Raw genomic sequence first — 15,659 nt, 5'->3', positions numbered from 1 at the left:
GAGACTCAAAAGCCCAGAGATGCCAGAAGAAAGAAAGAAGAATCGCCTGACTGGGGCGGGTGTAGGATGTCCCTTTCCTGACCTTCAAATTCATACCCCTCAGGGGTCCACTGAGAGCCCTGGATCCTCTCTCACCTTCCCCAGCCTTGGGTCCTCAGGCCTCCCTAACCCCACAAACCACCCACCCCAGCAACTCCCTGAAGCAATTATGTTTGATCCTTCAACAACTTTTCTGCCTTTAAATTCTTCCAGCCTGGGGGCTCACTGAGAAAAGTAGCATTCAGAGCCAGCTAATGCCTGCTAGCTCCTAGAGCTGGGGTGGGAAGTGGGGAGGAGAGGAAACAGGCACTCTGCCTCCTTCACTCTCAGGAACCCAGGTGTCCTTATTCCCCTAGGAGTGCCGCCTCCTGGATTCGGATATTTTCCAATTCCTCCCGGAAACCACCCCCCCCCCCCGCCAACTCCTCCCCAGGAAACCCTACAGGTCCCTCCCTTTCTTTCCGAGAAACAGGTACCTCCCCCCCAACCCCTTTCCTCCTGGGACTCAGCGGGCATCCACTTGGTCTGCCTGCCCTCTGCTGGCCTAAGGCCGGTACTGCAGGGACCCTTGGCTAGCGCTCACAAGGAGAAACAGAAACAGAACTGAGGATCTCTGAGTTCTTGCATTTTAATTTCTGCCGGTTCTCAGACGTTCAGGTTCTAGGGGTCCCAGTTCCCAGTTTCTTCAGGGACTCCAACATCAGGAATCCAGTTCTCCAGCCCAGAGGTCAACGAAAGAAAGACAACTTCTCTTGGAGCCAGGCCTCCGTGAGATCATCAGTGGTGCGGATTTCAAACACCTGGGCAGGGAGAGTTCTCCACATTAAGACCCACTCAGGAACCGAGGAGGTGAACACTCTGACCCCCTCCGCCCCTCAGAACAGGAGCCCAGACCCTCAGCCCATCCTCCTTAGCCCTGGGGAGCCTCAGCTCCAGGCCCAGACCTTTGTGAGTTCTGCAGTCTGCACCAGTCTGTTTTTACTCCCTGCATACATCATCTGCTGTTCAGGCTTGCAGCCTGTAGGAAAAAGAGGAGAAAAGAGCATAACTGGGGGACCCCGGTTATCACTAAGGCCCTAGCAATGTCATGTAGGCCCTGAAGTTTTCAGAGTCCTGAGAGCTGTTCTAAGGTGGTCTCTTGCTGCTATACCCAGAGTTTTGGGGCTTGTTTGGGGGGGGGGCTTGTTATTCTGAGGGTCCCTGGAGATGGTTTCGAGGCCACACAGGAGTTTCTAAGTAAAAGGGAGAGGTTAACTGGCTTATACACCTTGGGACTCAGGAGGATGGGTGGGCCCTTAAGGAATCTGAGTCCCCACCTCCACCCTACTGCCCTCCCAGCACCCACCCACCACACGTGCCACGCGCTCACACCAGTCACACATACCTGCACCCACGGACATGCTCCTGCACACCCCACGCACAGAATCTAAGACCCTCTTGTGATGGACAGGGAGAGCCGTGCCTTACCCACGGGGCTGGAGAAGATGAAGCACAAAGGGTAGGACACTCGGCCGTCCTCATGCACGTACTTGTAGCTGTAAACCACGAACCTACACCAGCGAAAGGGAATGCAAATTCAGTACTTCCACCTGGAGCCCAATGCCCATTACCTGAGTCCACAATCTCAAAATCTTGCCTGAGTCTGAAAAGCTAGGCTTAACAAATGAGACCCCAGGATACTGGCCTCAAACACAAAAGGATGAAAAATAATCATGGTAGGTGCTTGTTTGATTCACAATGACCCTCTAACGTAAGTGCTCTTATTATGCCCATACTACAGATGGGAAAACCGAGGTCCTGTGGTTTTCTTAACGAGGTTCTCTTGGATACAGGAAAGATTTGAGCCCAGGGAATTCAGTGCCAGAGTGTAAGGCCTCAAGTACCATGTGGTACCGTCCAGAGCTCTAGACCTCTGGCCTGAGACCAGGGCGGGCTCCATCATTTGCCAAGCGCAGTGCAAAATGGAAATGTGGGGCCTGCTGTTCAAAAGGCAGGAGAAAAGCTATTCCCTTCCCTCCACAGTCTCTCTCCCGACTGGTCATAGTCTTTTAAAATTCGTTACTTCAAGTCAGGCTCTCTTGGGCATGGGGACACTAGCAGGGGAAGTACAGATGCTCGCAGAAAGACCCTTGAAATTGCCATGCGGGGGGGGGGAGGAGGTGTGCCAACCCTGACCCTGATTCTGACCCTCCCCCCATCTGCACTCAGGCCCCCTGCGAGGGACAGAGGACAACAGCACTCACTGGGTAGGGCAGTGACCAGGGGAGAACCTGTCCAGGGCCGAAGGAGGGAACACGTGTGAGCCGAAGAAGGCTCCAAGCCCCCACACATGCTCCACTGTCCCATCAGACTTTACACAAAACACAAATTCAAAGATAAAACCATAAAAAATTTCCAGATGGCAGGCAGCCTCAGAGCACTAAGCCCCGTCTGTGTTTGAATCTCCCTTCTGTGCATGGGGCCCAGTGCAACCGCACATGTCAGACACCTGGGGAGCTGGTCCTGGCTGAGATCGAGAGCCTGAGATGTAGGGTCAAAATGCTGGGGCACCCCAAATTCACCCTAGTGGAGATGAAAAATCTAAACAGACTAGATTTCATAGGAGTTTGACGTCAAAGAGCTCCTCCGTACAAAAAGCACCAGACTCAGGGCGCCTGGGTGGCTCAGTCATCGGGCGCCTGCCTTCGGCTCAGGTCATGATCCTGGGGTCCTGGGATCGAGCCCCGCATCGGGCTCCCTGTTCGGCGGGAGGCCTGCTTCTCCCTCTCCCACTCCCCCTGCTTGTGTTCCTGCTCTCACCATCTCTCTCTGTCAATAAATAAATAAAATCTTTAAAAAAAATAAGATAAACTTCAATATAATCGCAAAATTTAAAAAAAAAAAAAAAAAAAAACGCACAAAATTAGGGGGCACCCAACAGGATTCCCCCCCCCATCATTAAAGGTCAAACGACTCCTCTGCTTCCCAAAGTATTCTCAGGCACTGAAAAAGAAAAATTTCATTTTTTGTTTAATGAAGTAAGTGCAATCATGAGACCAAAACCTGACAAAGTTTGTACAGAAAAAAAAAAAAAGAGCAAGCTCTAATATCACATATGACTATCAGTGTAAAATTCTGCAATAAAATATTAGTATACAAACAAAAAGTCCTAGGGTGTGAATTCGTGGCCTCAAACCCAGATCAGAGCCTGTGATTAAGACTAGAATCCAAGGGGTCCCCCAGTCTGTTCCTTCATCATCACCCCCTCTCCCCGGCTTGACCCTCCCCTCCCTACCCCTAGGATACCTGGGCTGTCTCTCTGGCAACTCTGTTTTTAGTTCGTCTGGAGAAATGTTCTGGGGGGGAAGAAAAAGAAAAGACTGTCAAAGTCAGCATGAACTATGTGCCAAAGCACTGGTCTAAGAAACACACATAGATCAACTCATCCACTTCTCCCACAATTCTGTGCGGTAGCTTCTCTTCTTATCCCCACTTTACAGGTGAGCAAACTGAGGCCCAGGGCTGTGAAGACGCTGGTCCAAGGTTGCGGATAGCGAGCGGCAAGATTTAGATTTGAATCTGGGTTCAAATCGTAACCATTTTGCTACGCTGCCTTTCAAAGGACTTGAGAGAGCCCAGCTCCTAGCCAGTCCCCCTCCCCTGTCAAACAGCCCCAGCCTCAGCCTCCATGGGCCACCCCCCAAATCCTTACCATAACACAAGAAGTAAGCCTTATTATCATCCCCGTGTGGCTGATAAAGACAGTGAGGCAAAAAAGAGGGATATCTACCCTTTTATAAAGGATTTCCCCTGGCTTTTTGTTGACTCGTCTGGAAACTTTCATTTAAGTGCCAATAAAATATCATCACCACCATCATTTTATTGAGCATATTCTATGTGCCAGGCCCACTTCTAAGCTCATGACAAGGATTAAAGCACTGAATCCATAGACCCTATGAGGTAGGTACAGGTATCCCCATTTCACAGATGGGGAAACAGAGACCCATACAGGTGAAGTTTCTTGCCTCGAGTCACAGCTGAGCTGGGATTTGACCTCCAGGCCTTTCTGGCCCCCAAATTCAGGCTCTTAGCATCAGTTCCAGCCCCCTGGTTCTCCCAGTCCCACCCTGCCCTTTTTGGGGGTCCCATCCATCCCAGACTCTCACCTGAAATTCTTCCTCGAGCACCACCATCTGCCGGTCTTTGTCCACCTTCACTGGGGAGGAATGGCACACAGGGGTTAGCTGCCCCTTCCACCCAGTGGCAGCACTAGCCCAGACTTCCTTGTTTGTCCTCACCCCCTCTGCCATCCTTCCAAGGGAGGAGATGACACTCACTTATTATGGCTGCATTGTCCGTCTCTTTTCTGAAGCGAAATTTTCTCAGCTTTTCCTTTAGCTCAGGGTCCACCTCGCACACCACCAGGGAGTCGGACTGCCAGAGGAGCCCAGAAAGAGCTGAGCGGGCCTGGTCTCAGCCCCCCACCCCCTTCCCCAAACCTCAGTTTCTCCATCTACTCATGAAGAGGTGGGTCGGACGGCTCATAGGACGCCTCTGGGTACTTTAGGGAAAGGGCGCTTTCCTCAGGCAGGTGCTACCCCTTACCAGTGCACACATTTGGGGTGTAGGGCAGAAGCTGGGCTCCAGCCCTCTAGGCAGGTGCCCTTGGGGAGCACTTGAGGAGACACGGGGATCTGCTTGCCTGGGGCTAAACCCGGAACCAGCCTCTCTCTTCCCCACAGCCAGGCCCTTTGCCGCAGTGGGGTAGCCCTCCCAGCCCCTGACTAGCCCACAGGCTGACCTTCACCCAGGCACTCTCCCAGCCCCAGCCCCAGCCCCCAGCCCTTCCCATACACCCCCCAACCCCCTGACCATGACTTTTCTGTCCACAGGCCTCTTCTTTTCTCAGTTCCGCTATCTTCTAGAGGTGGGGACCAGGGCTGCAGGGGGCGGGGTGTGGGGCAGGGGAAAGGTTTCATCCAACACCACATCCTGTTTATGCCCATGCTGGGACAACTGTCTCAGAGGGCTCCTCCCCTTCCTTCCTTCCCCTCATCTGCCAGGACCTCCCAGGCTTTGCAATCACCCAGACCGGGGTTCAAATGCTGCCTTGCTGTGTGACCCTAGCTAAGTAACTTCACCCCTCTGATTCAGGATTCTTGTGAGGATAAAATAGCTTCACATACCTCCTGGCATGGTGGACATGCTCAATACACAGTAGATAACAATGAGCTCTTTAGTTCCTCCCCTCCTCCAGGAAGCTCTCCTGGATTGTCCGCCTTCTGGAATATTTTGATTCCAGAGTAGAAAAGGGGAGCTTAGGGATGTTGGCTAGCCAAACTGCCACCCACTGCGTTGATGGGGAAATGGAGACTCCACAGCACCCAGGTAATGCTGAATTTTTTTCCTGCAGTTATTCAACTTCAGGGGCCTAATAATGGGCCCTACAACAACGGTGTCCAATTCTGTCAGACCGGTACCCCCTTTTTTATTAGGTGCGTTTTGTGTTGCCCCCTATCCCACTGTGAAATGAAATTCCTAGATAACGTAACCTACTTATACACAAACTCCCCTCCCCCCAAATCAATACAATGTCCTGTCATATAAAGGAGAAATAAAAGGGAAGTAATTTATGGGAAAACTCCATGTATTTCAGTGAGAAAATATAAGCCAACAAAAGAGACTCTTCACAGGTCCCAGGTCCCCATTGGCTGGCCCGCCATGCTGGCTCCAGCTGTAGCCTTCCAGAACGCCCTCCACAGGCACTGGATCCCACCCTGTCCCCCTCTACTGACGGGTGTCACTGGAGCTATTCTCCTTCTCCCTGCATCATCAATGTTCCCATCCCTACTAAGATCTTTCCTCTTGGCCTACACGTGGGGTTGTCTTCCTTCTTAAAAACGAAGAACCCTATCTTCCGTCCAGCACTGCCCATTCATTTCCTTCCCTTTTCAGCAAAACTTCTCAAAAGAATCATCTACACTTGCGGCCTCCAATGTCTCCTCCTGCCTTTCTCTTCAGCTCTCTCCCAGCAGATTGTTACTCCTGTCCCCATCCCCTGAAGTACCCTTGTCGGGGCCACCAATGACCACTATGGTGTTGGACCTAATGGTCAATTATCAGTCTTCCTCTGTCATCCCCTGTCAGCTGCATGTGACACCATCCATCCCTCTCTGTGCCCTGAAGAAACACTTTCCTCCCTTGGCTTTCAGGACAACACCCTGGCCTGGTTTTCCTCCGAGTGTTCTAGCTGCTGCTTCTTGGCTTCTCTTGCTGATTCCTCCTTTTAACTGTGGGGTGTCCCGGGGCTCAATCCTTCGTCTCTTTTTCACCTACCATCCTCTTTTGATTTCATCCAGTTTCTTGGCTTTCAAAGGGGATGCCCTATTTATTTCTCCAGCCTGGGTTTCTCCATGCACTCTACACTCCTACATCCAGCTGCCCAGCTGACATCTCCACCTGGATGACTGTCATCCTTAACCGGTCTCATTCCTCTCATCGTACACTAGAACTTGTCAGTTCTGAACTTCATTTTGAAATGTAACCAGACGGGCGCCTGGGTGGCTCAGTCGTTAAGCGTCTGCCTTCCGCTCAGGTCATGATCCCAGGGTCCTGGGATCGAGCCCCGTGTCGGGCTCCCTGCTCGGCAGGAAGCCTGCTTCTCCCTCTCCCACTCCCCCTGCTTGTGTTCCCTCTCTCGCTGTGTCTCTCTCTGTCAAGTAAATAAAATCTTAAAAAAAAAAAAAAAAGAAAGAAAGAAATGTAACCAGAACCTGCCCAACTCCCCCCTCCACGGCCCATACCCTGGTCCCATCCACCTGCATCACCTGCCTGAACTCTTGCGGCAAACTCCTCACTGTTCCCCTGCTCCCCCTCCCATACTCTATTCTTCACAGGAATGCCAGAGGGATCCTAATAAAACCCAAGGCAGATGACATACTTCCTCTCTCAAAACCCTCCTACAGCTTCCATGTTATTTGAATAAAAGCTAGAGTCCTTACGGTGGCCTTTATCTGGTGGTCTTTCCCCCTCCTCCATTACCACTTGGACCTTGTCTTCTCCTACCCTCCTCTTTGCTCACTCCATTTCAGCCATGTTATCCTCGTTGTGGTTCTGTGAATAATCCTGCCACTGGGCCTTTGCACTTGCTGTTCCCTCTTTTTGGAACCCTCTTTCCCTTATGATTTACCCCTTCATTTCTTCAGATTTCTGCTCAAATCTCACCTGATCCAAGACACCTTCCCTCCCCAAAATAGTGCTGACCTCATCACTCCATTCCCTCAGCTTGCTTTATTTTTCCCTGTAGCACTTATCACCAAGTCACCTTGTATTTATTTATTTATCATGTCCCCTCAACCAGAATGTAAGCTTCAAGCATGAATGTAAGCTTTGTTCCATTGTTTAATTTCTAGAACCTTGAACACCACCTGACACATATTATGTTAGGTACTTGAATATCGTTGAGTGAATAAATGAACTGTTAACTATGGAACTACTATATATGCTGTGAAGGTTTTTACTTAAATGTAGGGGGTAATGGATGGGGTTTGTGATATCCTTCCAGGCTAGATCACTAACACCCACAGCTTCATTACCATCTTTGATGATCGTCAAATCTTGGTTTCCAGTCCCAATTTCTCTCTTAAGCTCCAGACCCGGTGCTGTGCCACCACCCAGCCCCCTACTGCTGGTGGCCCACACTGGACTCAGCATCTTGCAAACCTGCTTCTCCTCTGGGTCTCCTTCTCAGGGAGGCACCACCAACCCCTAACCCCCCAGGGCAGGGGCCTTGTCTAAGATTTCACCCTCTCACCCTGCTCTGCGGCCAGCCAGTCCCAAGGCAGGTTCACTCAGCCTCCTGGGCGTCTCTCCCGACCCACACCGCCTCCCTTTCCCACAGTCCGGTCCGGGTGCAAACGCCCCTGTCCCACCCCAACTGCCTCCCTGTACTGAAAGCCCCCAGTTTTATTCCTTCCAATCCACGCTCCATATGAAAGCCAGAGCCATCTTTCCACACGCCCAACTCACCATGACTCTCCCTGGCTTGAAGCCCCTTCCATGGCTCCCTAGTGTCCTCAAAAACAAGCCCAAACTCCCTCAAGTGAGCAAACATCTGGCCACAGCTCATTTCCCACCACTCCTTGCCTGGAACTCTACACTCCGTCCACCCCGACCGCATTTTCTTTGAGTTCCTCTAACACGCCATGTCTCTGTCACCTTCTGGGTAAGGGCCCCCGCTCCGCTTAGTCACCAGATCCAGGGAAGTTTATGGAATGAACAGATTACAATACTCAAAGCAACAACTCCCATTTGTTGACGGCCTCCATTGTGCCAAGAGCTTTCTACGCATCGTCTCTTTCAATCCTATTCCCACTTGGGAGAGGGCTGCGGTGGTAGAGCTGTGACTCCAGGAGCCTGAGCGCCAAACCGTAACCCGGCCGGTCGGGCCCACCTGGCCCCAGGCCTTAGGCGGGCGGTGCAAGAGGGGCGGGGAGGCCGGCCTTGAACACCAGATTCAGGAATTGTGACCTAGCTCACGGCCACTGAGGTAGACGCGCGCGAGACTGCCCCCTGCGGGCCGGGAGGCCCAATCCCTGGCTCCGCCGCGCCCGTTGCCCACGGCAACGCCGCGCGCGCCCCGCCCCCGCCCCCGCCCCGCCCGCCAGCCCCGAGGCCCCAGCGGGGCCGACTGCCCGTCAGCCCCGCGGCCAACCAATCCCACCGCGCAGGGGGCGGGCCTCTGGGGCCTCGCTCAACCTCCAGCGCTCCCCTCTCCGCCAGGACCCCGCCTTTCTCCGCGCACACCTCCCGCCCTTCGGACTGCCCTCGCCGCCCGTTGGCGGGCGCGCCGTTCGTCACCGCGGCGTGAGCTAATGCCGGCGCGCGGCGGCCCCGGCGGGGCGGGGCCAGGGGCGGTGACGCACGGCGCGGTGACGCAGCGCGACGGCGGCGGCGGCGGCGGCGGCGGTGGTCGGTGCGGGAGGAGGGAGGGCAGCTCGCGGGCCGGAGAGGGGGCGACGGCGGCGGCGGGGGCCTGAGGAGGCCCGAGCGGCGGCGGCGGCGGCGGAGGCCGAGGCGGTGAGTCGCGGGCAGACCCGGGCGGCGGCGGGGCGGCGGCGGGTCGGGGCGCGCGGGGCTCGCCTCAGGGCGCCCCAGGCCGCGCGGGCGGCCCCGCCCCCTCAGGGACCCCGAGCAGCGGGCGGCGGCGAGCGCGGGCCTCGGGGGTCCCGGCCCTCGAGACAATCCCCCACCCCCGACCCCCGAGCCGCCCGCCCAGGCCGCCTGGGAAGCTTTCCTCCGAAACCCTCCTCACACCCTGGGGACCGCGAGGGGCCGGGCCGGGGACCTTCCCCGTGTGACCCCCCCCCGCAGGTCTGCCTCAGACACCTCCCTGGAGGGCGTTCCCACAGCCCCGCCAAACCCGCCCTAGAGCCCCCCTGAAAACCCGCACCGCTCCTCCGGCCCGAAATCTTTCCGAGACCCCCCCCCCTTACGTCCCCACCGTCTTGTCCAGACGCCGGCTTAGGTCTCGGAAATCTTCCTCAGCGAACCCCTTCTCTGGCCCCAGATCCCCCATCCTCCTCCGTCCAGAAATATTCCCCGGAGGCCACTCCTCATCTATTCCAACAATGTGTGTCATATCTCCTCCTGGAGCCTCCCTCATAAGCCCTAAAAATCTCCTGCAGTCTCCCTGAGATCCCCTCCAGACCCCGCACATTCCGGAAATCTTCCCCAGAGGCCTATTTCACATATCCCCACAATCTCCCCAGGTCTTCCCTCTCACGGGTCCCCAAAATTTTCCCTCCTACCTACCCCCCCCCCCTCCCCCAAAACCCCCCGGAGACGTTTCACTCACGGCCCCCAAATCTCGGAGCCCCCTCCCCGCCACCATGTCCTTTGGAATGTCCCTGGTAATACCCTGGAAGTCTTCCTCAGAGACTCTCTGAAGTGTCCTCACATCCCCAAAATTCACCTAGAGGGACCACCCACCCCCCACGCACCAGCCATCTCCCATACACACTCCCCCTTCACAACAAAGTCATCCCTTAAGACTCTTCCACAGATCCCAAAGATTTCAGGTCCCCCAAGTCTCACCAGCCTGAAATGCCCTAGAGATCACCCTCACATACCCCAAAAGTCTTCCTCCAAGACCACGCTCACTTATCCCAGACATTCCTCCAGAGATTCGCTAAAATCCCTGGAGAACTCTTACCCCATATTCCAGAAGGCTTTTCCACAGCCCCTGTTACATACCCCAACTCTTTCCCGGTAACCTACACCACATGTTCCACAGATTTCTTCGGGATTCCAAAAAGGTCCCTTGTAGTCTCTGATATTCTCTAGAGTCCTCTTTAGATGACCCTTGAAAATCCCCCTTTCTAGACTGACGTTCAGTTGAAGTTTCAAAACCCTTTAAACCGTAAGACTCTCTTCATGACCTCTGTGAGATGCAGTTTTTCCAAGACCTCCTCACATCTTCTCAGAGACCTCGGCAACCCCTCAAGCCCTCCTGGGATAAGCCCTTGAAATCTCTCCCAGGACCCTTCCGACACCCCCAAGAACCCACTGAATCACTGCTCAGAGACCTCCTGCCTTACGAAGATACTTTTCCTCGAGGTTTCCCTCCCTGAACTCTTCTTCACAGGTGCCCTCAGGCCCTCTAGAACCTCCTCCCCATTCAGTCTTCCCTCAAAATAACAGCTCCTGCTCTTAGAAAGTCCCAGAATTCTTTCTGAAAAACCTTCTACTCTGGCATTCCCATATTCCACTCAGAAGACCCACCTTTCCCATACTATACCCTTTCGAACACTTTACTCAGAGGTTTCTCCTCATCTGAGCTCTCTTAGGGGTTCCTGAAAAGACCTCTGCCATCATGCTCCAGTACATCCAAGATCTCTCTCAGGAGACCACACCTCCCCCAGACACCCTTTAGAGAATTTTCTTCAAAATTGCTCTACATCAACAACCTAACTCCCAGCACTTTCTGAGACTTCTTTGGAACATTCCCTCATTTCCACCTGTGACATCCTCATCCATTCAGGACCCTATCAGATTTACCCCTTTTGGGATCCCTATTTATACCCTCTCACCACCTCCATTCTCTTTCCTTTGAAATCAACTTAGAGATCCTTCTCAGATCTGGACCTCCTTCCCCCCCATTGTCCCTTCAGAGGCCCCCAGCATCTTCCAGGCTCCCCTCATCCCCGAGAGCCTCCACTGTCTCCTTTTAATAAAAAAATCCTCAAGAGACAGCCTCACCTCTTGAAATCTCAACCCTCAGAGACTTCTCAGGCCATTTTTCTTAGGTTTCATCCTCATAGACTCCTCCTCCCTTCGGAGGTTGAGAGACCCTTAACACCCTCCTTAGAGACTTCTTGAGGACTCCCCCCATTTTCTTTCCAGCAGCCTTCTCTTTCCTTTTCCCTTTTGAGGGTCTCCTCACTAAAGAATCCCTTCCCCTGTAGCAGTGGTTCTCAAAGCATGGTCCTTGGACCAGCATCAACATCACCTGGGAACGGGTTAGAAATGCAGATTTTGGGGTCAAGCCCAGACCTACTGAACCAGAAAACCTGAGAGTAGGACCCAGCAGTCTGTTTTTAGGGACCCTCCTGGTGACTCTGATGTATGCTTGAATTTGAGAACCATTGCCCCCTGAGAGGATTTCCCTTTTGCCACAGAAAGCCCACTGAAAGATGCTTCAGGGTATGCCTCTGCACTCCTGCCCACCCCCATTTTCCTGAGAGTCCCTTTTGTGAAATATCCACCCTCCAGAAAGTCTCCTCGCCCTCCTTGAAAGGATTTTGGCTTCTCTCAGAGGTCACCCCACTCTGTGAGCAATTACTTCATATTCTACCTTTGAATGATTTCTTCTCAGGTCTTCCTCAGCACTTTTACCTTCTGGCTGCCCCTCCACACCATACCCTAGCCTTTGGTGCATCTGCTTCAAATTGCTATCTCCTTGAACACCTATGTCCATCTCTAATCTTCATCTGTTCCTCTCCACATAGGCACCCTCCCTTTAGGGCACCTTCAGGTCTTTTCGTTCTCTGTGTCTTACTGTCCAGAGTCCTCCTTTTTACTTCTTAGGGCACCACTCACCTTCTTCCTGTAGTTTTTCATGTACTTGTCCACTCACCCTCACTGGACTAGCAAGTTTGGAAAGTACTGGGATGTGTCTTATTTGTCTCTGAATCCCACAGTGGGAATCAGAGAATGGGCAGCTCTTCCTTCGCATTTGGCCAGAAATCTCTAAGTTTTTCAGATCTCACTCCCCGTTCAGGTTCTATACACCTTCCCCACCCCCTCCTGTCTTCTCTCTCTACCCAACCCCCATTGCCTCTCCTCCTAGAAGAGGCTGTCTTGCCCCTCCCACTGCTATTTGAGGGACTTTTTTTTGTGTTCACTCCTGATTCTGAGCTGCCTTAGGTCCTATTCTTGGTGACCTGCCTTACCCCATCCTGGTTGGCTTCGCAGCCTTTATAAGTCTGGGGCCTCCACAGGGCTCTCAGCTTTCTCTGAGGGATTCTGTTTCTGTCTAGGATCGAGAAGAGGAAACAGAGATCACAGGATAAACACTGGAGCCTGCCTTCAGTGAGCTCACAGTACATTAGAGGGGTTGGGCAGGTACATGGGGCAGAACATGAGGTACAGATTATATGCTTTGGAAATTTGGCAGTGAAAGAAGGAGCCCTTTATCTGGAAAGACTTAAAGGAAAAGGTGGTATTGGGCTCGGTGATGTTCCACAGGAGTTGGGACAGTGGTGAGTAGCCTTCCAGGCAGAGTTAACAGCTTTGCAGTGGGTCAAAGACAAGGCCTCCTCATCTCCCATCCATGGCATCTCTTCTCTTCTCTTAAAGGACAGAGATGAAAGAAAACAGATCTCTTCCATCTGTATTGTATTTGCCAGCTGCACTTTTGTGACCCGTAGAGTGATAATATTAATGACTACTGTTTATTGAGTAGTTATTATTTGCCAGTCACAGTTTAAACGCTTCACATGTATTCTCACCTCATGTTCCTCATAGGAACCCTATGAGGTAGGTAAGCTACAATTAATATCACTTTACAAATGATGAAATTGAAGACAAGTGGCACAAACGGAAGGCCTCTGGACCCTGTCCATCCCAAGATGATAGTCCCGTGAGTCATAGAGTGGATTTTCTGTGCAGATAGGGTTGGGTGCAGTGAGGCATAGTAGCATAGTGGTTAAGTATGCAGACTCTGGGGCCAGACAGGATTTGCATCCCACATTGTCACTTACCAGTTTTGTCACCTAGGACAATTACTTAAATTCTCTGGTTCTTAGTTTCCACATCTAAAAGATGAAAGTAGTAATGATATTCTATCTTATAATTGCAATGATTGAATTAGTTAATATATATAAAGTACCTAGAACAATGCTCTGCGTATAAGTGTTCAGTGTTATCAAAAATAAATGGTAAGTAAGTAAATAAATAAATAAATGGCTCATGTCAGCCAGGACTCCAAAAACATAAAAGAACCTTAGTCCTTAGTTCAGACTGGTTTAATCAAAAAAGAGAATTAATTGGTTCATGTTACTAAAAAGTCCAGGGCTGGGTTGGCTTCAGACCTAGCTTCATCCAGGAATTCAGACAATCTTCTCAGTAATCTCTGCCCATTTCTCCAAGGAGTTAGCTTCATCCTCAACAGATTTCTACTTTGTGGTGACTGAGATGGCCTTCAGCAACCCCAGGCTTAGATCCTACCTCCTTAATAGCCTTAGTGGAAAGAGAACTCTTGCCCAAGAGCCCCAGTTTGAAAACAGTTTCTTTCCTGAATAAGTGTGAAATAACAGAAGATCCTTAGGAATATGTTTGGGGTTCTATACCCTGGAATTCTCTCTTGCTTGCTGAGGTTGCTGTGAGTCCATCTCATGACCTTTCTGAGTACTGGTGGCAGTCCCCCTCCTCCCTTGTTCTCCAGCCCCAGTCATTCTCCACTCTGTGATGGTTTGGATCCGGAGAGAGTTTATGGTTAGCCTGACCCAACCAGACTTTCCTTTGGGATCTCACGGATAGAGACAGGGAAGAGATGACTGCCCGGGTTTGGTGGTAGCCTCGGTAGGATAGGGGAATCCAGGAGTAGTGGTGTTCAATCCTGTACCTCAGCTTTGGGTTTTCCGGACTGTGAACTTTGTGAGAGGGTTAGGTAAATTACCTTGAGTAGGGTTTTGTTTTGTTTGTGTTAGTGTAAATTTGTTGAATAGAGTCTGATTGAGGGCACGTTACAGAACAACAGTGTATACAGTGTATAAATCTCAACTCCAACAGTTAAACAATTTATGGAGGCACTTTTATAGGTACAGGACATATAGCAGTGAATGAAACAGTCAAGGTTTTGGTACTCGTGGTGCTTACATTCTGATGGGGGAGTGGAGAAGATACATAAACAAAAGAAATCAGTGATATGTGCTGTGAAGGAATTAAAATACTGTGAAGGGCGCCTGGGTGGCTCAGTCGTTAAGCATCTGCCTTCGGCACAGGTCATGATCCCAGGGTCCTGGGATCGAGTCCCACATCAGGCTCCCTGCTCGGCGGGAAGCCTGCTTCTCCCTCTCCCACTCCCCCTGCTTGTGTTTCATCTGGACTAATGTAATGCCTCCTAATCTACCTCCTGCTTCCAGTCTTACCCCTGTTTTCCTTGCAAAAATCAGTGAACATTCTTTAAAAAAAAAAAAAAAAATTCAGATCATGTCACTGTCTTGCTTTAAAAACCCTCTAATAGCTTACCCTTCTTTTCCTTGCAAAAATCAGTGAACATTCTCCCTTACACAGGTAGTTAAGTGGTAGGATTCTGTTTCCAGCCCAGACAATGTGGTCTCAGAGCCACCTGAGTTTTACGAAAGAAAAAGGAGGGCATGTTTAGCTGATGTTAAGAAAGAATTACTGGGGGCGCCTGGGTGGCTCAGATGGTTAAGCATCTGCCTTCGGCTCAGGTCATGATCCCAGGGTCCTGGGATCGAGTCCCGCATCAGGCTCCCTGCTCCTTGGGAGCCTGCTTCTCCCTCTGCCTCTCTCTCTCTCTGTCTCTCATGAATAAATAAATAAAATCTTTAAAAAAAAATTAAAAAAAAAGAATTACTGGGGCGCCTGGGTGGCTCTTGCTGTGACTCTGTTAAATAAATAAATAAAATCTTTAAAAAATAATAAATAGAGTGAAAAAGAGGGTGGCTGTGGCCACTGTATTTGGGGTGGTTAGAATTGGCCTCTGAGGAGGTGACAGTTGAGCCTGAAAACCTGAAAGATGAGAAGACACCAGTTGTGGGATGATCTTGGAGTGGGGCATTCCAGTCTAAGCATTGTTTGATGTGGAGAAAGGACTGCTGCAAGGGTGGGGGGTATTTCTCACAGATACAGTGAGGGTGTGCTTGCTGTGTGTCAGGTGCAATGCTAGGAACTGAAAATGTAGCAGTGAATAATACAGCCACAGTCTTTCCTTCCCTCATGGATCTTACAGTCTAGGCATTTCTGGAAGAGCTGCAGCCTTCAAAGAAATACCTTTCAATGATATCAGACCAAAAACTCCTTCTTGGGGAGATGAGGAAGACTGGGACACATATGAACCCAGATCTGATTGATGAGAGGGAACCAGCCATGTGGTGATCTGGGGAAGAACATTT

General features: G+C 51.5%; 2 protein-coding genes across 4 annotated transcripts in view; one reads left to right on the top strand and one right to left on the bottom strand.

Annotated features, from left to right (window-relative positions):
• Positions 1-643: 643 nt before the first annotated feature.
• GMFG (glia maturation factor gamma) lies at positions 644-8,410 on the bottom strand. 3 transcript variants are annotated; one of them, XM_073885107.1, is made up of 7 exons: positions 8,236-8,410; positions 4,356-4,452; positions 4,185-4,234; positions 3,325-3,374; positions 1,507-1,589; positions 984-1,057; positions 644-839 (listed from the first exon to the last, which is right to left on the bottom strand). In XM_073885107.1, coding segments are annotated over exons 2-7 (330 nt in total). In that variant the 5' UTR covers positions 4,357-4,452; positions 8,236-8,410; the 3' UTR covers positions 644-767. The 3 variants fall into 3 exon arrangements, with proteins under 3 accessions (XP_073741208.1, XP_025710416.1, XP_025710415.1); XM_025854631.2 differs by lacking the exon at positions 8,236-8,410 and adding an exon at positions 4,891-5,027; XM_025854630.2 differs by lacking the exon at positions 8,236-8,410 and adding an exon at positions 4,624-4,776.
• A 517-nt stretch (positions 8,411-8,927) lies between these two features.
• SAMD4B (sterile alpha motif domain containing 4B) overlaps positions 8,928-15,659 on the top strand; it is a 36,493-nt gene continuing 29,761 nt past the window's right edge. Inside the window, exon 1 of the mRNA XM_025854626.2 lies at positions 8,928-9,096. The gene's annotated coding sequence lies outside the window, so the exon portion shown is untranslated. The remainder of the gene's footprint in view (positions 9,097-15,659) is intronic.

Source organism: Callorhinus ursinus, unplaced genomic scaffold (assembly GCF_003265705.2).
Source record: "Callorhinus ursinus isolate GAN/ISIS: 27379988/994484 unplaced genomic scaffold, GSC_fseal_2.0 scaffold61, whole genome shotgun sequence".
In the NCBI taxonomy this organism is placed as follows: domain Eukaryota; kingdom Metazoa; phylum Chordata; class Mammalia; order Carnivora; family Otariidae; genus Callorhinus; species Callorhinus ursinus.
Note: the sequence above shows the minus strand (reverse complement) of the source record. Positions and strands in the feature narration are given on the sequence as shown.